This window comes from Chlamydomonas reinhardtii, chromosome 16, assembly GCF_000002595.2.
Source record: "Chlamydomonas reinhardtii strain CC-503 cw92 mt+ chromosome 16, whole genome shotgun sequence".
NCBI lineage: Eukaryota > Viridiplantae > Chlorophyta > Chlorophyceae > Chlamydomonadales > Chlamydomonadaceae > Chlamydomonas > Chlamydomonas reinhardtii.
In genome coordinates, this window is record NC_057019.1 from 1693383 (window position 1) to 1717260 (window position 23878).

The window sequence follows — 23878 nt, forward strand, 5'->3', positions numbered from 1 at the left end:
CCCCATTTCAGCATAATAACGGCCTCTGGATCACCCCATAATTCCCGCAATTTGCCAGTCCCGGAGGGGGGTGTATGGGCTGGGACCTTGTGGATTGTGGATGGCAGTGCACTACCCTCTATCCAACAATAGCACTACGTTCATTTGCCGACATCTAATCGGTAAAGGCTCTAGAAGTGCGCCAAGTTGCGATGTCATACGGGTGGTCGGATCCACCCCGCGCTTGGATTGAAATTTACACCTGCTGGTCTTCTCGGTACATCATACGCGTCAAAGTGCTGCTACAATGAATGTATAACATCGTATAGCTCGCTGCGAGTCCAGTCCAGCCAAAATGGCTGCCACGGCTGACCTTGCGCAACAGTTTGCTCTCGCTGGCCTCACTATATACCAGTCATTTACTGCACAAGCGTATAACTCAACCCGCAAGGAGGGCGTGCCAGCGCTACCAACCTTCGGCCGCAAGAACACTTTGGCAGTGCTTGTTGGCAACACTAAGGAGCTATGGAGGTGCTTTCTAAAACACCTTGCAAGGGACCCGGAACAACTGGACAACGACTCGCCGCTGGACAGCTACGTGCGCAAGACCATCTCCAGCATCGTCGACGGCGTCTACCTCCCACCAACGGACTTGGAACCACCTCAAGTGCGGTTCGCCGACACGTTCAGCGGCCCCAACTTCTGCGACATGCTGCACGCGGCGACGGTATCCGGGTTGGCGTGGAAGGACGACGAGCTCCACCTGTGTTGCACCCGGCGGTGGGGCTGCTGGTTTGCGCTGCGGGCTGTCATCGTGTTTGACGCGGACGCCCCCGCGTCGGCTATCGACATCACGGCCATGGAGGAGCCCTTCCCGCAGCTGCGTCCGCAGCTGTCGCAAGCCTATGCAGAGGTCGTAGCAGCAGGAGGTCTGCAGAACTGGGCGGCATCCTGGCGCAGCTGGGCTGCGTTGCGGCAGCTTGCCAGCTCTCTTGCGACGGTGGAAGGCTGCCAGTATGACGATGAACAGATGGCATATCACTACACGAAGGACCGCGACGTCCTCCGCCGTGCCGTGGAGGCGGTTCGACAGGGGCCAGGGGTGAACTGAGCTATTCAGCTTTGTCGGGGGTTTCGCTTCAAAACTGCCTACTGTACGTGCCATCGTGATCAACTGCTTTACATGTATCGCCTGAGGCGCTGGGCTAAATGATCAAATGTTGCTGGCTAGTGTGCCCATCGTGCACGAGGGCCCAAGCTTGAGTTACGACTAAAAATATCGGTGTGGCTGATGACAGTATAGAATTTTGTATTGCACCTAAGGTTAAACGGCCACGGTTTTCAGGCCGGTTTTTTTACTTCAGTTCTCAGTCCTTCGGAGGCTCCGCCCTACGCGGCTTCCAGTTCGTTTCCGACTGTGATGAGTCCTGCTTTAGATCACCAGGACAAGGAGGGCATAAGCGAGTGACACGCGCACAACATGTTGCGCTCGACACGTTGAGGAAGCTGATGTAGGAGTGCAGCTTGCTCTGTAATTGCATAAATACGGCTTGTCGTTGTCAAAAGAGTCCCGCACCATGGATGGACGGCAATCGCCTACATTACAAATTAGGGTAGCGGCGAGCAGGGGAGACGTGACGCTGCTGGCGCAGCTGCTAGCCTTACACCCGAACTGCGTCGACGGGCGCGATGACGGCCGCTCGCAAGCCCCCCTGCTTTCAAGCGCCTTGCTTGGGCACACCGCGGCGGTCGGGCAGCTCCTCTCGGCGGGGGCCAACCCAAACCGCCGGGGCCGGAGGCAGGAAACGGCATTAATGCTTGCAGCGCAGAAAGGTGGGTGTAACTACCGATGGCGCTGGTTGGGGATGGTCGGGGAACTTGGCACGGTGCAGGGAATCAACGCGTACGTGTGGCGGGGGACGGGATGTCGAAAACTGCTTCCAAGCAGCCCGAACTGGAGCTCCTGCTGGGCCGAAGACGGGCGCCCCTGCCGCTCCAACGCCTTCAATCACGGCCCTCAACAGGCCACGTCGATGTCATTCGGTCTTTGCTGTTCCGCGGCGCGCACATGGGAGCAGCGGACGACCGGGGCTGGACGGCGCTCCACTTCGCGGCCGCAGCGGGGCAGGCCGTGGCGGCCCGCGCGCTGCTCACGGCGGCTGCGGGCGGGCGCGGCGGTTTGCTGGAAGCGCAGAACGGCAAGGTCAGCTTCCAGCCATTGCATCCAACCGTCGCGCTCCCACAGGGTTTACTCCTGTCCGGGCTGCCAGCCAATGCCGTCCACATCGCCCCCAACATTACAGGATAACGCGTGCGGTACTCACAATGCCAAACAAGCTCACGGCTCGAACCTCACACACTTGCGATCCGCAGGGCGAGACGGCTCTGGCGCTGGCAGCATTTGGCCGTAAGGAGGAGGTGGTGCGGGTGCTCCTGCTGTCGGGGGCTCGCAGGCAGGCCGTGCAGGACGCCGCGGACAGTGACTACGTTGCCAAGTTGGCGCGGGCAGCGGGCGCCGCCACCGCCGCTGACGGGCCGGGTGCAGTTGCAGTTGCGGGCGGTGACGCAGCCGGCGGCGGTGGAGGCGGCGGTGGTGGGCAGCAGAGCGCGCGCAGCCCGGGAGGGCCGGCAATGCAGTTCTCGGGCACTGCGTCGGAATACGAGAGGTGCGGTGTGTGCGAGTCGCCTGCAGGCGGCAGCAGGCGTGGGGTGAGAGTGCTTGCGGCAGAGGGAGACAGTTTGGGCCAGGCTGACAGGGGGCGGGACGCGGAAGAGGTACTGCCGTCCCGCACTGGCCGCCTGACGGCGTCATGAATCCGTACATCCGTGCGCCGCCCCCTGCTGTCCACTCCCAGGATTTTCTCGCCGCCGCCCTCGGAGCCTGTCACTCCGTACGGCGCGGTGCCGCCTCCTCCTGCTGCTGCCGGGTAAGATGCTGAGGGAAGGGCCGCCGTAGGGGTCCCTGCCCTGCCGCTGCATTTGTTGAGTGCATGACTTCTTGGTTCACGAGCACTCACCTAGCCAAACGCCTTAGTGCTATGCCGTTGACGTCTTCCCACCCGCCCCGCCTCCAGGCCGCGCACGCCCGCCTGCAACAGCAGGCCTGCTGGCGGCAGGTCGACCATAGCCCCCGCCCGCGCCGCCGCGCCCGCCGCAGCCGCACCCGTAGCCGCTGATGGCGACGGCGACAGCGACGAGTACAGCAACGCCCCGGATCAGCAGCCCGCAGCCGCAGATGAGGACGAAGCATTCATGCGGTCGGCGGCGGCCGCCACCGCCGCCACTGCCGCCGCCGCCGCCACGTCAGCTGCACCCAGCAGGCGCGCCCCAGACCCGCTGGTGCTGCCCGACACTCCCTCGGCGCCGCCGCCAGCGCTGTCGCAGCCGCCCGTGCGCCGCTCGCCACGCGCGGACGGCAGCAGCGCCACCACACCCAAAGAGGCGACGGCGGCCCCTGGACCCAAGTCGCCCGGGAAGAGCGAGCCGGCAGCATCCAGCGGTGAGGCCCGCGGCGGCGGCGGCGGTGGCGGCGGGGGTGGCGGGGGTGGCGGCAGCGGCGGCGGAGGCCGGTGGCAGCTGCATGAGCTGGCCTACCGCGGCACGGTGCTGCTACAGCACCGGCCGAGCGGCCTGCTCTTCACCTGCGTGCCCGAGGACAGGTGTGTGTGTGTGTGTGTGTGTGTGTGTGTGTGTGTGTGTGTTGAGGCGCACGCATATGCATGTGCACGTGCTGCCGCCTGGACGATGAGGGCCGGGTGTCAGTGGGTGTCGAGGGAGGTTTGAGGCGGTGGGGCAATGGAGCCTGCAGGCTGTGCACGTTGGGCCGGTGGGCCTGCTGGTGGTGCAGCGGGTGGGGCGTTTGCGAGTCGCTATGCTATACTTTTGTGGGGCCACGCAGCTGCTTGGCTGGTGTCGTCTGTCGTTGCCGCCGCCTTTATCACAGCCACACCAACTGCCTATTTGCGTATCTTCACCTGCCTCTGCTGCCGCCGCTGCGCAGCTTTCCAGCGCTGGTGGGGCGGCTGCAGGGGGGTGTGCCCCGCTGGCTGGGGCCGCCCGACCTGAGCCTGCTGACCGCCGTGCCGCAGGTGGGTGCGTGGCGGGTGGCCGTGTGGGGCGTGGCGTGTGTGTTCGTGCATGGGCTGATGTGCTTTGTATAGTGTTTGTCCGGTGGCTGCGGGCGATGCCACGTGCAGGAACGTGCACCTGCTCTCTCGCCTTCTCGCCCCCTCGCCCACATTCCCGCCTGCCCGCCTGCCCGCTTGGCTGAAGGCCTGTGAGGCACTGGCGGCCACGGTACCTGCGGCGGCGCTGCTGCTTCGGCGGCTGCGGGTCATTCCGGATGTGGCGCTGCGTGTGTGCGTGTGCCTGGGGCTGCACGAGGTGAGCCGGGCGGCGGCCGGGGAGCGCCGGGGTATATAGTTCGGTGGGGTTCACACTACGACACGGGAACGCGTGGCTGTAAGCCAACCTGCCTGTGGCACACCTGTGCAAAGAGCTGGGAGCTTCGGCATGCCCTAAGTGGGCCAATCAACTGGGTCTGGATCCATGCGGCCGGTTCTGGATCCAGGTTTCGGAGCTGCGGGAGCTGGCGATGCTGGATCCGGATGACGCGCCCGCCGCCTTCGCGGCCGCCTGGGGCCCCAGCGGCCTGGGCCCGGCACACGTGACGCAGCTGCGGACCGCGCTGCTGGCGGCGCTGAAGCCACAGGGGGGCCGAGCTCACGGCGACGAGGAAGCCGCTGGCCTGGGAACAGCAGGTGCGGGACTGCGCCGGTAGGCCTGGACTTGGGGGCCCTGCTGCTTCTCACAGCGCGTTTTGTTTCGGCACTGTCTCCATTGCTGCCCGCTCTTCTCTTGCGTGCCAAGCCCCGGGGGCTGGGTCACCCTGCCGCTCTTCCTTGGGTGCGTACTCAGCCCCACCTGCTGGCCCTCACGTAAACTCGCCGCGCGCCATCTTCCCGCCCGCCCGCCCGCCTGCCTGCCTCAGGCCCGCTGCCTGTGGGCCTGGCCGGCGGCGCGCTGGTACAGCACCTGCTGGAGCGCTACGGCCTGGCCAAGCTCATGGTGCAGGTGCGTGCGTGTGTGCGTGCGTGTGGGCGGGCGGGCGTGCATGCGTGCGTGCGTGCGTACGTGCGTACGTGCGTACGTGCGTGCGTGCGTACGTGCGTGCGTGCGTGCGTGTGTGTGGGCGGGCGGATGGGCGGGCAGGCAGGGTGCGCTCGTGGAGTGCGCTGGGGCCACTGCGGCGCGGTGGAGCGAGGCTTGTAGTTTCCAGGCAAAACACAGTAAGGCTTTGGCCGCCCAACGCCCTGCCAGCCACCTTTTCTAGCCATCTCATCCCAGCTCGCTCACCATGCTCTCACCTCGATCGCCTGCAGGTGGCTGAGCTGCAGATCACGGAGCCACGGGACCTGCTGGTGCTGGCGGAGCTGGCGGCGGCGGCGGGGCCTGATGGCGGCGGCGGCGGCGGCGGCGGCGCTGATGGCGGCGGCGGTGACAGCAGCGAGCTGGGCAGCTGGGAGTCGGGGCGGCTGACGCGGCTGCTGCGTGACCTGCCTGCGCTGCTGGCGGCGCAGGCCACAGCGCGGGACAAGGCGCGGGCCGAGGTGGGGTGGTCCAGCGTGGGCAGGGCCGTGCGCGGTTTGCACTGGCGCCGATTCAGCGGCAAGCAGCGGCAAGCTGTCCGCTCTTGCATAGCTCGTTCTGTTTTGGAGTGATTCTTGGCCTACATAGCCTAGGGTAGTTGCGCTGCGTAGGTTTCGGCAGAGGTGTGCCATGCCTATGCTGCATGGGGCCCCTTGATACCGTATCGCATACCGTATCAGCATGCGTCGCTATATGCGCCCCACCTGACGCGCTACACACAGCACGACCCTCCCCCTGCTGTACTACTGTTCCTGGCTACGCCTTCACTTCTTAGTTGTCATGAATGTAATTCCCCCAAACTGCGCGCTGACCGACGCCGCAGGCCGCGCTGGGCCCCGCGCTGGAGGCGATGCTGCGTCAGCGGCGGCTGGAGGCACTTGCTCGTCCCAGCCGCGGCTGTCTCGTCCTGTACGACGACCTGGACGGCGCCAGCTCCGGATCCACAACCGCTTCAACCGCCGTCGCCGCCACCGGCGGCGGCCGCAAGGATAACCGCTCTCGCCGCCAGAAGCGCGTGGCCGTGGTGGTTGCGGAGCCGCCGTCGTCCAAGGCCGGGCTGGCCGGCGGCGCCGCCGCCATTGACACCTCCGCCTCCACTGACCCCATGCTCGCCATGCTTGTGGCTGCGGCGGCCGCGGTGCCCGGCGGTGGCGGAGAGGGCGGTGACGGCGGCGGCGCCGCCGCCGCCACGTACGTTGTACGGGACCTGGAGAGCGGCCTTTCAGTGGAGTTGCTGGGGGCGTGTCTGCGGCGGGTGCGGGCGGCGGAGCTGCCCAAAGGTACGGTGCGGCCGGACTACATGCCGCCGGCCTCCCTGGGGCCGCCTGTGACGCCGCTGTCTGCGGCTGCGGGCGTGCTGGTGAGTGGTGGGGAGGGCTTCGCGCGGGCACTGCCGTGGAGGGTGGGCTGGAACCACTGGAGGCGCGGCGGGGCATGAGTGAGTTTCCGTTACGTGCGAGTATACCCAAACGCACTGTGCCCTTGACATCAATGGCCTTCGACAACGTTTTCCTTCAACACAAAATCTCGCAGGTGACCCGCGGCCACGCCTGGGGCCGCGGACCGGCGTACGACATGTACGGCGAGGGTGTGGTGGGCGAGCTGGTGGGGCCAGATCCGGAATCCGCGTCAGCCGCCAACGGCAACGGCAACAGTAACGGTCATCACGACGACGAGGATCCAGATTACGCCGCCGAGGATGTAACTGACTTCCCGGTGTACGGCAGCGGTGATGCTGCTGCGCACCGTGGTGCCGGCACCGGTAACGCTTTTGTTAACGGCCATGCTGGGAATGGTGGAGGCGGCGGCGGCGGCTCTGCGGATGCGGAAGCTGGGCCGCGGTGGCACGGGCGGTGGCTGGTGCGGTGGCCTGATGGGCAGGTGTCCAGCTACTCGGTGGGAGGCCGCGGCGGCTTTGAGCTGAGCTTCCTGACGCTGCACTGGCGGGCAGGTGAGGGCGGTTGCTTCGTTCTTGGGATGGCGCGTCGGGGCCTGTAGCTGAGCGCTGGGCGGTGCTAAAAGTCAGTGAAGCTCGCTTTCTCGGCTGCAACAGCTGCCAGACACACACGCACGCTCGCATGCACAGTTGCACGTGACAGGGACATCGCATGCCGTAGACTTTCCTGCGTGTTTCCATCCCTTGTGCTCTTTACCGGACACGCACACACGCACACACGCACGCACACACGCACGCACACACGCACGCGCACACGCACGCACACGCAAACACGCACACTCACACACCCGCATGCGGTCGCACAGGCGCGCCCCTCCAGGACGTCCATCGCGGACTGCTGCTGCCGCCGGCGGAGGTGGCGGTGGTGCCTGTTGCGCGAGGGCCGCTGTGGACTGAGGAGCCACACGACGGATTGCCGGGTAGGGCACTGCCCTGTCCCTGATATGGGCGATCCGTGCCACATCGCGTAGTTGTAGAAATGCCTGATACGTGCACCGCGGCATGGTGCCATGGTCCCGTATCAGTGCTCATGTACGCGCACACACGCTAGAACTAGTTTTCCCCGACTACTTGCTAGTGTTCCGCCGAGTTACAACCTACTGCCTTTGCATTTGCCGCCATCGGCCTCAGGCTCGCCGGGCGCTGCACTGCTGGACCGCAGCTCAGCCGGCCTGGAGGTGACCTGGATGCGTGACCCGCACAACCCCCGGACCTACTTCCCTGATGCGGACAGCGGCAGCAGCAGTGGCGGCAGTAACAGCAGCGGTGCCGGCAGTAGCAGTGGCGGTGCCGGCGTGTATCCGGTGGTCCACGCAGTGCTGCCGGGCGCGCCAGTCACCCTGTTCACGGCGAGGGCGGGGGCGCGGGTGGAGCCGTCGCCCTCCAGTGGCGGGGTAGGTGCGGCGGCGGCGTTCAGTAAGCCCCCGTTTGTGTGTGTGCGTGTGTACGTGTGTACGGCTGTACGCACATGACGTCGCTACTGCCGTATTCAGAAGCCAACGGCGGCTTGTACTGCTGGGTGCAGCGTGACAGCGCCGTGTCAGCCCAAGCTCCAACGCGCTTCCCCCGACCCTGACTCACCCTGTGTGTATACCTGTGTCAAATCCCCACCGCCATACCTCACAGATGCCCCAGGCAATGGCGGGCGGCCCCGCTCTGGCCGGCACCCACTTCTACCACAAGTACTACAAAAGCTGGCAGACCGGGCCGGTGCGTGGGTGCATGCGTGCGGGCACGTTGGTGTGCGTTCACGCAGGGAGAGCATCAGGGATAAACAGACCTAACAACGATGATGGCAGGGCTGTAAGCAGCAGCTGGCGATGGATAGGCGCAGCCGGGGATCGGCGGGGCATTGCAGCCAGCCTGTGCATGTACGAACCCGGTCCACATGTAAGCCACCGCATTGGAGATATCCCACGACTTCATCTCTCGTCGTCTCATTGTTTGGTCGCTGGTTCGGAAATGCAGAATCCCCACCTCAACCCCCGCCCCGCCCCCCCCCCACACACACACCACCACACACCACCCCCAACCACCGCCATTGCCCCCACCGCCCTGCCCGCAGGAGCCGGGCGGTCCGGGCACACTGCTGGCGCCGCTGCGGCTGGAGGCGGGCGGGCTGGTGGCGGTGTGGCTGGTGGCCTGGCCCAACGCCGGACGCCGGGAGGCGCGCGTGGGCGCGGTGGGCGGCGACTGCGACCTCGTGTTCGCGCCGCAGGTGAGATGGGCTTCCTGGGAGCTATCCTACTCGTATAAATAGGCAGGGGGCTGTGGGATAGGCAGGAGGGAAGGGGAGCAGGTGCGCGCAAAGTACGGCCCTTGTGTGTGCCGCAACGGCTGTGATGTGGAGCTCTCACAGCTGTGCAACACCTCAACCAATGAATGTTTGCTGTCGTCCCCGCCCGCCCTGTGGGGTCTTCCGCTCCGTCCTGCTCCTGCAGGCGGATGTGCCGTACGCCAAGCCACGTCTGCCGCACGAGCACTGGCACCACCAGGTCTGCCTGCGCGCGCGCGCGTGTGTGTGTGTGTGTGTGTGTGTGTGTGTGTGTGTGTGTGTGTGTTGAGCATCTCAATCAACCATACCAAACCGTATCCGACCTTCATACGGTATTCCCCCCCAGGGCGCGGAGGGCCGCCTGGTGCGTCTCAACCTGGCCCAGCTAGCGCTGCAGCCGGCTGCCGCCGCCGCCGGGCCGCTCAAGCCGGCGGGGGCTGCTACAGCCGGCGGCGGCGGCGGCGGGGGCGGCAGAGGAGGAGGAGCCCAGCAGCAGCGTGGGCATGTGGGAGTTGTGGTGCGAGACCTGGGCCCCGGTGTGCACTGTGGCCTGCTGGTGCGGCTGCTGGGCGGCGCCACTGCTTTCTGGTGAGTGGGCTGGCTGCTGGCTGGGGAAAGCCTGGGCGGGAGCGGGCTGATGACCGGGAGCGGGGGGTGACGGCTCGCACGTGCGGCAGAAGGCCATACAGGTGTGCGCGTTGCGCCACGGTGTTATGCTGCGTCGGAGGCAGCTCTTGCTTGCGTTGGTGGCTCTTCACTGCCGAATATTATACGGTATGCTGTTGCTGATGCCTTTCCTAACGAACACTGATGTGATATGCTTGTGGTGCAGGTATGATGAGGACGTGTTGCTGCCGCTGACGCCCGTGGAGGCGCGGCGGCTGCCGGCGGCCGCGGCGGCGGCGCTGGCGGCGGGCGGCGGCGCTGTGCCGGTGCTGGACGTGACCGCCATGCCAGGTGGGTGTGAGGCTTCGTGGTCCTTGGCTGCCCGCCCTGCCTGCGGCTTCCCCACTGCCCTGCCGCCCTCCACCCTGCGGCCGCTGCTTGTGTGTTAGCCTTGCTGCGTGCTGGCTCCGTGCCTGCAGGGTAGGGACGAATGACTACCATACGTGTTGCAGCTGCTGATGCACGTTGCTCTGCTACTACTTATTATGGTGTCCTCCCACTCCCACTCCCACCCGCACGCCGGCCCGCACTCGCACTCTGCACTCGCACTCTGCATCCGCGCAGGCATGCTTGTGCGGCGCTGCTACGACGACGGCTCCAGCCTCAAGACCAGCAGCAAGGAGCAGCAGGTGCGCAGCAGGCAGGCAGGAGGCCGGGAGGGGGCAGGGGCCTTGCTGATGACACTGATGCGTTGGCATTGTGCGGCATGGTATCAACCATCTGTCTCTATGCGTCTTGGAGCATTCCCTACGGTTCGCATCGCCCCGCCGCACCCACCACACACTCCTATTTCTCTTGCCTTACTTCGCAACCCCCACACGCACACACGCACACACACACACGCACACACACACACACACACACGCACACACACACACACGCACACACACACACACACACGCACACACACACACACACACACACACACACACACACACACGCACACGCACCTCAGGTTGGCGTGCTGGTGGCGCCGGTGGCTGCCAGCCGCTGGCTGGTGCGCTGGGGCGACGGCAGCTGCTCCGTCTACCAGACCGGGGCCGGATCCAGGTTCCAGCTGTCGTACGTGTGCGAGCACCCGCAGGCGAGACGCGGGGATGGCGGGGCGGGGGGGAGGGAATTGCAAACATGGTACAGAGAAGTGTAGCGAGATAGACATAGGGGCGCGGGGGGAGGGGGTAGCCGTTCATGGCGGTGAGGGGCGAGTATTCACCATTTCTTGTAGGTAGGTCAACGCACGCCTCAATGGAACCGTATTGTCGCCATCAGTCCAATGAGCGACACAACACACGCGCTGAGCACCGCGCCCGACGCGCTGACTACGTGTCTGGCGTGTGACCTGTGACCCCCCTGTGACCCCTGCTGTGACCTGTGACCCCCACAGGCGGGCGCGCCGCTGGCCATGCCGCGCACCTTGGACGCCCTGGCCGAGATGGCGGTGGCGCCCGGCTTCGACTGCACCGCGCCCTGGGCGGCGGAGGCGGGCGGCTGCGACGTGGCGGTGGTGGGCGGCAGCTCCCTGCAGGTGGGTGGCTGTGTGTGTGGCGGTGTGGCGGTGTGGTGGTGTGGTGGTGTGGGGCGCGCACGCATGACTTTGCACCCTGCCTACACAGCCCCCTCCTGCTGCCATAGAAGCGGCAGCACACACGTTTCCACACACAAGCCACAGCACGTTGACACACAATGCCTCACGTGTCTTCCCCCTGCGCGGTGTAGGTGGACGAGTCGTCCAAGCTGCGGCTGCTGGTGGCTGAGCGCATGCCGCTTGTGGTGGGGCCGGCGGCCAGGCAGCTGCGGTACAGCGCAGGTGAGTGAGGGCGCGCCCGGGGGAGCGTGCGCGGCGAGAGGGGCAGATTGGGGAAGGGAAGTTGCAGGACAGGGTGGGCGAGTGCGACCGAGAGGGCAGGAGGTTTTGTAAGAATGAAATGGAAAGGCTTACAATATGAATGTTTACATGAATAAATGTCCCGCAGGCGGTCTGTTCCGTATGTTTGAGCTGGCACACGCCGCGGCCCCCGGCGGGCCGGTGACCGTGTTCAACGCCAAGCAGGTTTGTGTGTGTGTGTGTGTGTGTGTGTGTGTGTGTGTGCGTGTGCGTGTGTGTGTTTGTGTGTGTGTGTGTGTGTGTGTGTATGTGTGTGTGTGTGTGTGTGTGTGTGTGTGTGTGTGTGTGTGTGTGTGTGTGTGTGTGTGTGTGCTGCGTGACGTGTAAAGTGCGGCGCGCCAGAAAAGCATCATCCAGGGTTGGCCACCCGCTAGCGTGATATGCTCCAATCGATCCCGTCACGCCGCAAGGGGACGCAGCGATGCGCCCCGCGCCGGCTCTGTCTCCACAGCAGCAACTGCCGCATCGCAACACGGTAGCCCGCACTAGCACAACGCATCGAACCCGCACCCGCACCGAAACGCAGGGCCTGCGGGTGGTTCTCCAGACCAGCGCCAACAGCACTGGCGCCTCGCAAACGGGCACCCTCACTCGCCCACTGCGCCTCGGAACCAAGGTGCGGCAAGAAGACCTCCCTATTGCTGAACATGCTTCAATCATGATTGCTGCATAGGGGTTGTCTTCCCAGTGCCACGCCCTTAAGCGTTGGCCTTGTGGTCTGTTGTTTGACACTGACAGGCCGGCGGCCTCAGCAGCGGCAGCATGAGCAACGGCAATGGCAACGGCGGCAGCGGCAGCAGCACTGCCGCCGTCAGCGCCGCCGCAACGCCACGCGGCAGTTTGCCCGCCCGCCGCGCCGTCGCCGCCACCGCCTCCAGTCGCCGGCTGAGACCCGAGTCCGCCGTCAGCGCCGCCGCCAGCGCGCCCTCCCTCACCTCCCTTCTCGGACAGCCCGCCAGCTCGTCAGATGTGGTCTCCATCTCTGAGGCTTCAGAGCGGGCTGGCGGCAGCGGCAGCGGCAGCGGCGGCGGTGGGGGTAGTGGCGGCGGCGGCGGCGGCGGTGGTACGGAGGTGGACCGTGGGACGGTGATGTGGGAGGTGTCGTGGGACGCGGGCGACACGTCCGTGTGGGCGGTGGGTCTGTCGGCGTCGGCGTCAGCGCTGCGTGTGGCGCCGCAGCCTGGCTTCAAGTGAGTGGATGGCGGCGGTTCGAAACGTAGCACAAAGCCGGTGTACGTTACGATTTGCATGGATTGGAACGGATCCATGTATCCAGCCATGCAAATCAGCGCCCTGATTCGCTCTATTGTGCCGACCACCTGACCTGACCCTGAAAAACCGGTCGCCCGGCGGTGCTGTGTGCTGTCCGCTTTGCGCAGGAGCCCCGCGGTGCCTGCGCTGCGCGACGCCAGCCCCCGCGACCGCCACTTGCGAGTGCTGGACCCGGTGACCTACACACCGCTGCCACACGGGCCGCGGGTGCGTGGGGGGTGGGGGATGGGGTGTAGATAACAGCCCAAACTAAACCGGACTTAATGCAATAGAGTGAGGAGGAGAGCGTGGCCTATGCTTGACAACGGAATGGCACGCGATAATAGTGGGATGTGGCTCAGCAGCTGGTCGGGAGTGGGGCGTGGGCCCGCGGCAGCCTGCTTTAGCTATGATCAATCGATCATTCCATATGCGTACGGTATCGTAACTACACCCTGTTACTACAGCTCTGACATACTGTGTTGTGCCTCATTTCTTGCCCCGCCACTCGCCACTGCAGGTGCTGGACGACCACCTGTACTCGCTGCTGGGCCACCTGGACACCGCTGTGGCCGCACTCAACGCGGTGGCGGCGGGCCGGCTGCCCGGCCTGTGGCTGGCGGCGGCGGCGGCGGACTGCGGGCCGGCGGCGCCGTGCAGGGTGGAGCTGCAGCGCGTGCCCATGCAGGTAGGTGCGTGTGTTGTGGTGTGGTTGCACGGACATGGTCGGGAACGCTGCGGCGGGGGAGGGTGTAAATACATGTCCAAACTGGGGGGGGGAGAAACACTGCAAGAATTGGGAAACTGTCGGAGTACCGCCCCTTACAATGAGGCACCGCTCAAATCACTCCAGTGCTCAATCACTCGTGCTTAGCCGTCGTGCTGCATGTGCTGCACATTCGGTACGCAGGGAGACACGCTGCTGCTGTCAGTGGGGCTGTCGGCAGCGGCTTTGTCGGTCGGGCAGCAGCCTTCGCAAGGCCCCACCGCGCACCTAGACCCGGAGGCCGCGCAGCAGCTGCTCGCAGGCAGCGAGCGGGCCGCGGCGGCGGATGCCGAGCTGGCGGCGGCGGCCGCCGCACTTGAGGTGGGAGGGAGTGTGTTCGGGTGCCCGCGGCGGCTGATCGGGCGGTGCTGCTGCGGAGCATATAGCCAGATAGAAACATTATTATTTGTTACGTCCCCCATACCGTACTCGTTGCTTCTGCTTGTCTTTCCGGTTGCCTGTCACTCCCTGTCACTCCAATGCGTGCCGCGGTTACTGTGCCTCATACGGTGTTCCTACATAAGCTGTGGGTTTTTCATCATCTCCCAAGCTCATCACTTGTTCCTTCCTCGTACGCATGATTGTCTGCCCACGTGGCCGCGTGCGCCGAACCACACAGGCTGCACTGCGCGGCTGGCCGCACCTCGACCTGGAGGCCCAGCGGGCGGCGGAGCGGGCCGCGGCGGCGGAGGCACAATCAGGCAACCACCGCGCCACCGTATCCGACGACGGCGGCGGCGCAAACGGCGGCGGCGGCCCGGTTGACGACCACCAGGGCCGTTGGATTTTGACGGGTTGCAGTTTTGAGGAAGCGGTGGCGGACACTGCGGCGAGCCTAGTGCTGCGGACGGCGGCGGCGCAGCAGGGCGGTGATGGTGACAATGACGGTGCGCAGGCACCGGTGCTGGTGCTCAAGCAAGCAACGGGTGCTGGCGGTGGCGGAAGCAGTGCCAGCAGTGGTGGCGGCGGCGGCTGTTCGCGGCACGTGGCGGCGGCGCTGGAGCGCTTTAATGCAGCGCTGGCGGCGGCGCAGGCGGCGCTGGAGGAGGCGGCGGCGGACGCCGGGCTGGCGGGGCTCAGGTGCGCGCGTGCCCACCAGTGCGCGGCCCACTGCGTGTTTGTAACCCGCCGAGCTGCGGCTGCGGCTGAAGCTGCGGCTGATGCTGCTGTGCCTCTGCGTGTACTGCACCTGTTGAGTTGCCGTGTGTGCTGGCTTCCATTCCGGTACGCCACGCCACGCCACGTCATTGCAACGGCCGCCTCTGTTCCCGCCCTCCACGTCGCCGCCGCCGCCGCCGCGGCCCCATGCTGCTGCCATCCCCTGCAGGTACCACGTGTCGCTGTTGCCGCGTCCGCCCGCATCCTGCCTGCCCCTGTCTGCGCTGCAGCTGAGCCACGCATCCAAGCTGTACGACACAGACCCACTGCTGGTGCAGGTGGGGGCGTGCCTGCACGTGTGTGTGTGTGTGTGTGTGTGTGTGTGTGCGTGTGTGTGTGTGTGTGTGTGTGAGCGTGTGCCCCGCCACGCCCTGCACTCGTGCGCTTGCACTAGTGCTTGCTTGCGCGCCCCACAATCAAAGTTTGCACGGCGCTGGCCCCTCCACTGTAAATAAACCATCATCCCCACTACTTGTAATTTAGCCGCTCCGTTCTCCGTGAACGGCTACCTCCTCCCGGTCCACCCACACGCACACAGGAGATGATTGAGACGTTCCATTCCTACACCGCGCGCCTGGTGTCCGCCGCTCCCACAGCCGACCCTCAACACCAGCAGCACCAGCAGCACCAGCAGGCGATGCCGCTGGGACCGCTGGCGCTGGCGGCTTTGGATGTGGCCCCAGAGGTGGCGGCGGCAGTGGAGCGGGTGCACGACGCCATGTGTGCCTACACAGCCCTTCAGGTGAGGCAGCAGCTGACAATGCAGTTGTGGTGTTTGTCGCTGAGAGGCAGCAGGGTGTCGATGTAAGTCTATCTGGAGGAAGCAGTCAGCACAAACCCTTCTTGACACGCACCTTGCAATGCGGTGTGAACTCAACCATGAACCTTTGTGTGCTTCCCTTGTGTCCATCTCCACCAACCACACGTACGACAGGCCGCCGAGTGGCGGCTCCAGATCACGGAGATGTACGGCACCGGCAGTGGGGGTGTGGGCGGCGGCGCTGGGTCGGATGTGGGCGCGGTGGCGGCGCGGCGAGGCCACTGGCACGGCCTCAGCCTCACCACAACCAGGTGAGAGAGAGCACGGGTTAGTCTTTGGGAGAATGGAGACATCGCGCGCACCTGTGATGAAGTCTTGTGCACACATGTGTGAATGTGTGTGTACGTGTGTACGTGCGAGTAAGAAAGCAAAACGGCGGAGTGTACCGGCCCGCAAGCAAGCCTTCGCGTGCAGATCCTCATGTACAGTGTCCATAACACCATACGCGATGTGCCCTCACGCCCCCACCCCCCTCACACTCATGCCTCACTGCGCAGCCCCCCGCTGGTGGCGGTGGCGGGCGGCGTGTCGGTGGGCGACCTGGAGGGACTGGTGGAGGCGCGCGAGGTGAGCAGCCGCAGCAGATGCAGAAAGAGCGGCACCCGCAGCAGCAGCAGCGGTGCGGTGTGGTGTGTACTGCACGCAGAAGTTGGCAAAATCACAATTGCATCTGAACTAGCTTTAGCCAGCAGTGCCAAAGCTGCTATGAAAACCCCGCCGCCATCCCACACCCCATGGTGTTGAGCCTGTGCCCCTGTACCTGTCCAACGCCACGCCACGCCACGCACGTCACGCTGCCCCTCCCCCCTGCTGCCTGCAGGATGCCACGGCGCCCTGCCCCTCCCAGCTGGGTGCTCGCCTGAATGACTCACTCCTGCGGCTGTGGCGCTGCGCCGGCCGCGCCAACGGCTGCGGCGGCAGCGTCAACGTGTGTGACGCGGTGGTCAAGATGTATAGCTACCTGCACGGCCAGGTGTGTGGGGGGCGGCGGCAGAGAGGAGCCTCGGCAGCGGCCCTGGACATGAGCATTTGGGGAATGTTTGAGGGCAAACCTTCCATGCAAGGGAGAGCCGAGGGAAAGGCATGCGCGCCCCATTTTCGCTGGGAAAGAGGACCAGGGCGTAGGCCAGGATGCGTTCGTATGGTAGTACGGGGCACGGCAGGGCAAGCATGTGGGCACTCCCACACCTGCTGGTTGCCGCTGGACCGATAGCGCGGGCTTGGGCACCGGCCCTTTGCTTCGTCGCGCCGAGGACAGGCAAATTTCCAGCCTCGTATCACTGTGCGTCTGTGTGTCTTCATGATGGTTAATGCTCACGCCGCAGATGGCCAAGGCGGTGGCCTCCTACGGTGTGTCCTTCATGGGCGCAGACGCAGGAGCCGTACGGCAGGAGGTGGCGGAGGCGGCGCAGCAGGCGGCCGCCACAGCGGAGGGGCTGGAGGTCGCGGCTGCCAACCTAGCCATGATGGCCAGACCGCCCTGGATGGCGCCAGCAGCAGCGGCGGCAGACGCCGGCGGCGCCACCGCAGGTGCGGCAGCTGGCGGGCCGCTGGCGGAGGTGAGGGAGGCGGCGGCAGCGGTGCGTCGAGCAGTGCGGCGCGCAGCGTCGCTGGCGGCAGACGTGGCGGCGGCGGCGAACGCGGCGGCGGCGGCGGCGGACGAGCAGAGCTGCAAGGCCGCCGCTACTGCGACCGCTGAGGAGCTTCTGCAGGTAATGAAAACTGTGGCCTCTGTAACCAAGAGTGTGTGTGTGTGTGTGTCTTTGTGTATGTGCATGCCAGCTTTCGGCTTTGGTTCGCCTGTCGTCCGTGGTCCTGCTCACACCCCAATACCGTGTGTTCATGACAGGACGCTGCCGCAGCGGCGGCGGTGATGGCGGCGGCGCGCTGGGTCGCGGCCTCCAGCGACGGCTCCTCTGCCGCCGCGGCGGCCGCCGGCGGCGCCGCCTGTGTCGTCGCTCGCCAGGCCACCTTCCTCGCACAGGCTGGCGGCGCAGCCGCCATCCCCATCGTGCTTGAAGCCGCAGCCATAGCGGCCTCTCTTGCCTCGCTGGCACGCGCCACGGCGGCGGCGGCGACGGCGCAGCAGGGCGATGCCATGCAAATGATGAAGAGGCGGCTGGACGCCGCCGCGTCTGCGTCGGACGCGTTAAACGCGCGATGCGGCGCGCTGCAACGGCAGCTGGCGGCGGCGGAAGCGGCGGTGGAGGAGGGCGGCGGCGGCGGGGATGAGCGGCAGCTGGCGCGGCTGCGTGAGGAGCTGTCGGCGGCGCAGGAGTGCGCCAGCAGGGTGCGTGCGCCTTCACGTGCTTCCTTATAGATCTGCATTCCAATGTGCCTTCCCTCGTTGCGCTTCCATTCGTGCGTTGTCAAACACGGTACCTGCCTGTCTAGGGCGTGGGTCCGCATGACGATGTAGGGCGCACGGGATTAAGGGAAGGCACTTGCGTCTGCTGTGTTGATTGACTGCACGGGATTAAGGGAAGGCACTTGCGTCTGCCGTGTTGATTGATCGTACGACCCTACGTACCCGCCTCCAGGCGGATGCGCACGTGGACGAGGCCGCACAGAGCCGTTCAACTGCTCTCAATGAGAGCGAGGACGTCGGCGCACACGCCGAGGCGGCGGCGGCGGACGCCGCCCGTGCGGCGGAGTGGGCTGCGGATGCCGCCGCGGCGTGCGCCGCGGCGGCAGTGGACAATGCAAAGGAGTCGGCGGCGGCAGCGGGTGGTGGTCAGCGTGACCTGGACGGATTGCTGCCGCTCTTGTCCAAGGCGGCAGCGGCACTGGCGTTTGCAAGCAAGGTGCGCTTGCGAGCTGTGCGCGTGCATGACCAGGCCAGTCAATCCTGGCTACGCCATGTGAAGGTTGAAATAATTGCACTTGCTGCGGCTGACGTGTGCGCGGGCCCACAGGTGGTGGCGGCCGCTGGCATCTCGTCTCCCCGCTCGGTGTCCGGCGCGGCGGAGGCGCTGGCGACACTGTCAGCCGAGTTGTGCAATGTTGCCGTCGACCAGGCGGTAAGCGGGCGGGCTTTGCTGCAGCCTCATGCGTTCTAATGATGGGCGGCACTCGATTGCGGCCGCCCCAGTACCCTGTTGGCAAATGCCGCTTTGTTGGGAATGCCGTAAGCCTAATAACACGCAGCCACACGCGGTCACACGTATTCTACGGCGCAGGTGTCGGGCGCTGAGCAACTCAAGGAAGGCGCCAAGGAGCCTGACCGGATCAATGCGAAGCAGAGGTACGCCTGTTGCTGCTTCGTGATACGCTTTCCTTGTGCCAGTCCTACGCGTTGCAACCATAGAGGCTCGTCCGTCCCCGACAAGCAACAGTGCCGTGTCCATGCTACCTCGATTCGACGTGCTGCGCCGCTGCTGCTTCACAGGACGCTGGGCAAGGCGGCCGCTGCGGCCCGGCTGTTGCGGTCGCTTGCCACTTCGCATGCGGCGCTCGCGCCTGGAGGCTCGCTTCCGGCGCCGGCCGCAGCCAGCCTGGCGCGGGCGGCGGAGGGCGCTGCGGTGGCGTGTCGGGACGCGGCGGATGCGGCCAAGGCCATCGGCAATGACGCGGTGGCAAAAGCCCGGTACGTGCGTGGGGACCTGGGCTTTGGGGTTTGTTGTAGCGGCGTGGAGTGTGTTGTGGGTTGTGGCCATGTGCGTGTGTCACGTGCAGGGCTCACAGGCCCGTGTAGAAAGGCTGCTTTGGTTGCGTGTGCGTGCCTACGCGTGCACCAAACTCTCGTCGGACCAGTGCGCACTGCCAACCTCAACGCCAAACACAGCAAACGCATTTTGCATCGCGCACACAAGCAAGCACCGTAACGTGCATGTACCGGTACCGTAATTTCAATACCAGGGTCGCCGTGGGCACCAAGGAGAACCTGGAGCACGGCGCGCGGCTGCAGCTGGAGCTGTTGGAGGCGGCGAGGGCGGTGACGGACCTGGCAGAGGTGGCGGCAGGTGCGAGCGGGCAGATGCAGCGGGCGGGGCGGGCGGGCAAGGGTGCACCCCGCATGGCGTGCACATGAGAGAGCTGTCATGCATGTTTGCCCTGTTGTTGGCATCGGTGCCGGTACCTTGGCAGGGTGGGTTGGGGCAGAAGCGCGAGAGGTCTGTGCGTCATGATGCTAGCTTGCGGAGGCTGCATACGGTACCTGCCTTGCTGCACTCGCCACGTCACCAGCAGACTCACCGTCGTACTTCATGCCACGTGCCGTGTGCCGATATGCGTGCCGCGCGCGCAGGCGCCTCGGACGGCTCTCGTGTGCGGGACGCCCAGTCCGACATCGCCAAGGCCCTGGATGACAGCGACCGAGAAATGGACAAGGTGAGGAGTCTGATGGCGGGGTGGCGGGATCGCGGGAGCACAGCACAGCACGCCACGCCACGTCAGGGCACGCAGCTAGTCTTCATGCGCTGCATGCGGGGGTCCAGAACCAGTAGAAGTTCTTCGCGTATGCCGGCAAATGTGCCGCCTGTGTTAATGAGCACAAGGAAAACAATACGCACATGTGCCGCGTGTGTGTGCATGATGCAGATTGATCGCTACAGCCGCGAGCACCCAATCCTGCGGGCCGTGGCGGTGGCGGTGGGGCTTAAGGGCCTGGCCGCGGGCGCGCAGCGCCTGCCGCAGGTGAGTGCGGGTTGGGGCCTCTGTGGGTGTGCACGCGGCCGGGCGCATACTGGTTTGTGAACACGCGTGCTGAATGGCCGAGGTGTAAGCGGTCAGTCAATAGGAGACACATGGCAAACGGCAGAGGTGAAAGCCGTGTGTGGGTATCAAACAGCAGCCTCAAACGTTTACATTTTGCATCAGGGTTTGCTGATGTGGGTCGTGTGTGTGCAGGCCCTGGACTCGGCCGCGGTGGCAGTGGAGAAGGCCGCGGCGGCGGCGTCGGCCGCCGAGCCAGCCGGCAGTCCGCCTGTGCGGGCAGACAGCGGCGTGGACGAGGTCGGCGGCGGCAGCCCCATGCCGGAGCAGGGCAGCAGCCACAACCTGGTGAGTTGTGAGCTGGCAACACCGTCGAGTCCTACGCCCCGACCGGGCCATTCATTTTCCATTGCTGAGCTTGTTACCTTGTTATTGCAACCTGCAAACACACCTGAGTTTTGTGTGACAGGCGGCGTTGGGCGTCATGGGTCTCGCCACCACCAGCATGCACAGTATGGCCAACTCGGCGGCGGCGGCGGCAGCGGGAGGTGGTGGTGGTGGTGGTGGCGGTGGCGGAGGGAAGGGCGAGCTGTCACGTGCTCGCTACAATCTTGACAAGACCTGGCAGGTGGGTCTTGTCCAGAGGCGCCAGGCACCTGGCGGGGCTTGTGTGACATGATGCGCCGTACGTTGCATCGCGGCGTGGTGGGGCCCATGCATCTCTATTGCTTGACAGAAGTCATGTGTCAATAGCATTGAGCCAACCCGGAGCTCCCTTGCGTGGCGGCTCGCTGTCTGCTGAACACAACGATTGCGCCGCCGCTGTGACGCGATGAAGCCGTACCCTTCTGTGTGTAGTTGGTGGCAGAGGCGGAGCGCGAGCTGCGGAAGAGCGTGGCTGTGGGCCGAGAGCTGTGGGGCCGAGGCAGCGGAGCAGCAACTGGCGCCGTGGCGGAGGTGGAGGAGGCACGCAGCAAGGCGGTTGCCGCCGCCGCGGCGGCCCTGGGGGCGGCGAGCTCCGCTGTATGCGGGTCCCTGTCATCGGCTGGTGTGCAGGTGAGAGCTCGTAAGAGCTCAGCGTGCGTTGTGGCGAACCATAAACACATGAAGAGCCTTTCCGTAGGCATGCACGGGCCAGCGCATTGCTATGCACGCTAAGGGGCCCTTGCCAGTCATCCATGCCCTCTGAGTTGAATCCCCAACCCGTCATTCTGCAGTCTCCCGAGCAGCTGTTGCGGCTGCACGGACTGGCAGAGGCGGCTGAGGACGCGCTGCGGCTGCTGGCCGAAGGGCTTGGCGTGCCTCGTGGCGCCGAAGGCGCCGCCGCCGCCGCGTCTCAACTGACGGCGGCATCCCACGCTCGCGCGGCGGCGTTTGAGACCGCGGCCGCTGCCTTCGGCGGCGCGGCGGCGGCACAACGCGCCGCAGCTGACCCCGCAGCTGCGCTGCTCGAGACCGCAGCGTCAGACGATGAGCCGCATGGCGGGTCTGGGGGAGGCGGACGTCTTGGGGATGGCGACGACGACGGCAGGGGCGGGGCCGGGGGCGAGCCGACGGCGGAGATTGTGTTTCGGCCGGTGTTCGTGCAGACACCCAGCGCAGCGGGAGCCAGCCGCGAGCCGCCGCACAACGCCATACAGTTCCATGTGGCTGTGTTGCTCAAGGTGAGAGCGCGCGTGTGCCGCCAACGAAGCGAGCTTCCGCACGTCAGGTGTTGGTTCCGAGGGCTCGTCGTACAATCACGGTTTTATCACGGATGGCTGACACCCTCCGGGTGCTGTATGTATGATATCCCCTCCGGGGTTCTGGGTCATGTGCCGCGTGTTACCGCTTACGGGCAGGCCTTGCAACCCTCGTTGCCGGCACACCCTGCCGCTGCTGTGCCCTTTTTCCATTATCGTCCACCTGTGTGCTCGTGTCCGCATGTGTTCAGGAGCCCGGCCGGCGCGCGGGCCCGCCTCCGCCCGAGGTTGACGCGGTATTGCAGCGGCCGGCGGTGCGCTCCCTGATGGAGCCGCTGGAGGCCCTCATAGAGGCGGCCAGTGAGTGCGGGGCGCTATGGGGCTGCTGGGCTGCTGGGTTGCTGGGCCGCTTGGCGGTATTTCGGATGGTACTGATATCCGGGATGGCACAGATGGGATGCGAGGAACCGCTGGCGCGGAGTTTGACATCCATATGGCCCATAGATCCCACGCGCCACCCAAAGCAACGCTCTTGCTCAACGCCTCGCCCGACGCCGCGCATGCAGACTTGGAGCTGGCGGCCGCGGCGGTTGCCCTGCGCGACATGGCCGTGGAGGCCGACCTGCTGGCGCCGCTGCTGGGGCAGCCGGGCGGCGGAGCGCTGCTGCGCGGCTCGCGAGACGGGCCGCCGGGGCTGCAGGTGCGTGCGCGCCGAATGTTAGTTGTCAGGCACTGAGGTGGCCACTGTGGCACCCTACCTCTGCCTGCAGTTTCTAGCTGCAGCCTCCATTGGCAGCCACTCAACAGCCTCCGCTAAGTCCCTCGCTGCCTAGCGAGCTCCGGCCCCTTACCCTGCCCCGCTGTTCTTGGCCTCACACGCTGCTTACCTCCCCCCCCCCCCTCCCCGGTCCCGTGTCATTGCTCGCCGCAGCTGGCGCTGCAGCGGTACGGCCCAGACGCCGAGGCGCTGGTGCGCGCCAACCTGCGACAGGCCGGCCGCTACACGTCAGTGCTGGAGGCCTTCCGCGCCGTGTCGGGCGGCCTGGCGGAGGGGCTGCAGGTGCGCACGTGCCCCGCGTGCGTGTTCTGCTGCCATACCGTACGATTGGTTTCTGCAGTTGCCTGCATACCGTACGTAGCACACCGCTCACTGCCACCCGCAGCGATGGGTTCACTTGTTACCTTATGGTATTGATGAAGCAGAGTCAGGGCTGAAACGGGCTTGTTGTGTCCGAACTGCCTTCGCAGGAGGCGGCTGCTCAGCTGAGTGCACTGCTGACCCCTGTGCCGGTGCCGTACCACGGGCGCCGGGCGGCGCAGGAGCGTGCAGCGGCTGCAGCGGCCGCCGCCGCCGCAGAGGAGGAAGCCGCTCGGAGACATCAGCAAGAGCTGGAGGCAGCGTGGCGGCAGCAGCAGGAGGAAGAGGCGGCGGCGGCGGCGCGAGCTGAAGCAGCGGCCGCGGCCGCCGCTGCGGCCGCCAGGCCCGCCCCGCTCCTGGCCCCGGCGCCGCCGTCAATGCCAGCAGGAAGTGTGGGCATCTCGCCGCGCGCCCGGGCGTCCTCACTGAGGCGCATCGACTCCTCATCGGCCGGCCCGGAGCCCACGCTCGCGCGCCTCAGGTCTCGGGGCTCCACAAACGGCGGGTTCCCAGAGGCTGGCCCTGTTGCCCCCAGCAGGCGGTCCGGCGACGACATGATGCGGGTATCCGGCGACGGCCTCCCGCGCCTCTCTGACAGCGGAGCTGCGACTGCAGTGGTGGTCGGACAGGAACTGGCGATCATGCACGTGTACGGGGCGGCGGATCTACAGGCGCGCAACGCCAGCGCGGACGGCGGCGCGTCATCGGCGCTGTTTAGTGACGACGGAGAGATTGACTTTGGGTTGGGCGACTGAAGCCGTGTTGAGCATGGACAAGGCGTGTATAGAGAGGGTTGACATCCGGGCATGGCGCGTCCATGTGCGTGTTCGTGTGCGTGGTATGGGGCTAGCTAGATGCTTGCTGGCGTGACCTCAGTCGAACTGCCATTAGAAATACTCCAATAGATGGACTGACAGAGGAACACTGGCATTGCATAGTGCACGGGCTTCATTCATTCATGTGGCAGAATTGCTGTAGCACGCCAGCGACTAGGTAGGCTC

At 65.8% G+C, this 23878-nt stretch overlaps 2 protein-coding genes across 2 annotated transcripts; both read left to right on the plus strand.

The window, feature by feature from the left end:
• The first annotated feature begins 154 nt into the window (after nucleotides 1-154).
• CHLRE_16g654750v5 (uncharacterized protein) lies at nucleotides 155-1526 on the plus strand. Its single transcript, XM_001698154.2, has one exon. The coding sequence runs from the start codon at nucleotides 335-337 to the stop codon at nucleotides 1088-1090; it is 756 nt and encodes a 251-aa protein (XP_001698206.1). The 5' UTR covers nucleotides 155-334; the 3' UTR covers nucleotides 1091-1526.
• Nucleotides 1527-1574: 48 nt separating this feature from the next.
• Nucleotides 1575-23876, plus strand: CHLRE_16g654800v5 (uncharacterized protein). Its single transcript, XM_043070873.1, has 52 exons — nucleotides 1575-1812; nucleotides 2004-2182; nucleotides 2353-2645; nucleotides 2835-2906; nucleotides 3054-3638; nucleotides 3980-4067; nucleotides 4252-4362; nucleotides 4550-4739; nucleotides 4970-5052; nucleotides 5361-5588; nucleotides 5951-6487; nucleotides 6661-7078; nucleotides 7390-7503; nucleotides 7715-7977; nucleotides 8210-8293; nucleotides 8649-8801; nucleotides 9025-9078; nucleotides 9205-9446; nucleotides 9691-9815; nucleotides 10089-10153; nucleotides 10480-10608; nucleotides 10909-11049; nucleotides 11241-11331; nucleotides 11498-11574; nucleotides 11936-12025; nucleotides 12148-12599; nucleotides 12789-12888; nucleotides 13181-13348; nucleotides 13571-13747; nucleotides 14046-14506; nucleotides 14754-14862; nucleotides 15123-15326; nucleotides 15519-15655; nucleotides 15902-15971; nucleotides 16225-16377; nucleotides 16730-17116; nucleotides 17254-17694; nucleotides 17945-18208; nucleotides 18320-18424; nucleotides 18584-18648; nucleotides 18793-18990; nucleotides 19263-19366; nucleotides 19651-19733; nucleotides 19944-20039; nucleotides 20253-20405; nucleotides 20527-20685; nucleotides 20916-21113; nucleotides 21275-21721; nucleotides 21991-22099; nucleotides 22306-22439; nucleotides 22671-22799; nucleotides 22988-23876. The coding sequence occupies exons 1-52, from the start codon at nucleotides 1794-1796 to the stop codon at nucleotides 23630-23632; spliced, it is 10179 nt and encodes a 3392-aa protein (XP_042915515.1). The 5' UTR covers nucleotides 1575-1793; the 3' UTR covers nucleotides 23633-23876.
• The last annotated feature ends 2 nt before the right edge of the window (nucleotides 23877-23878 follow it).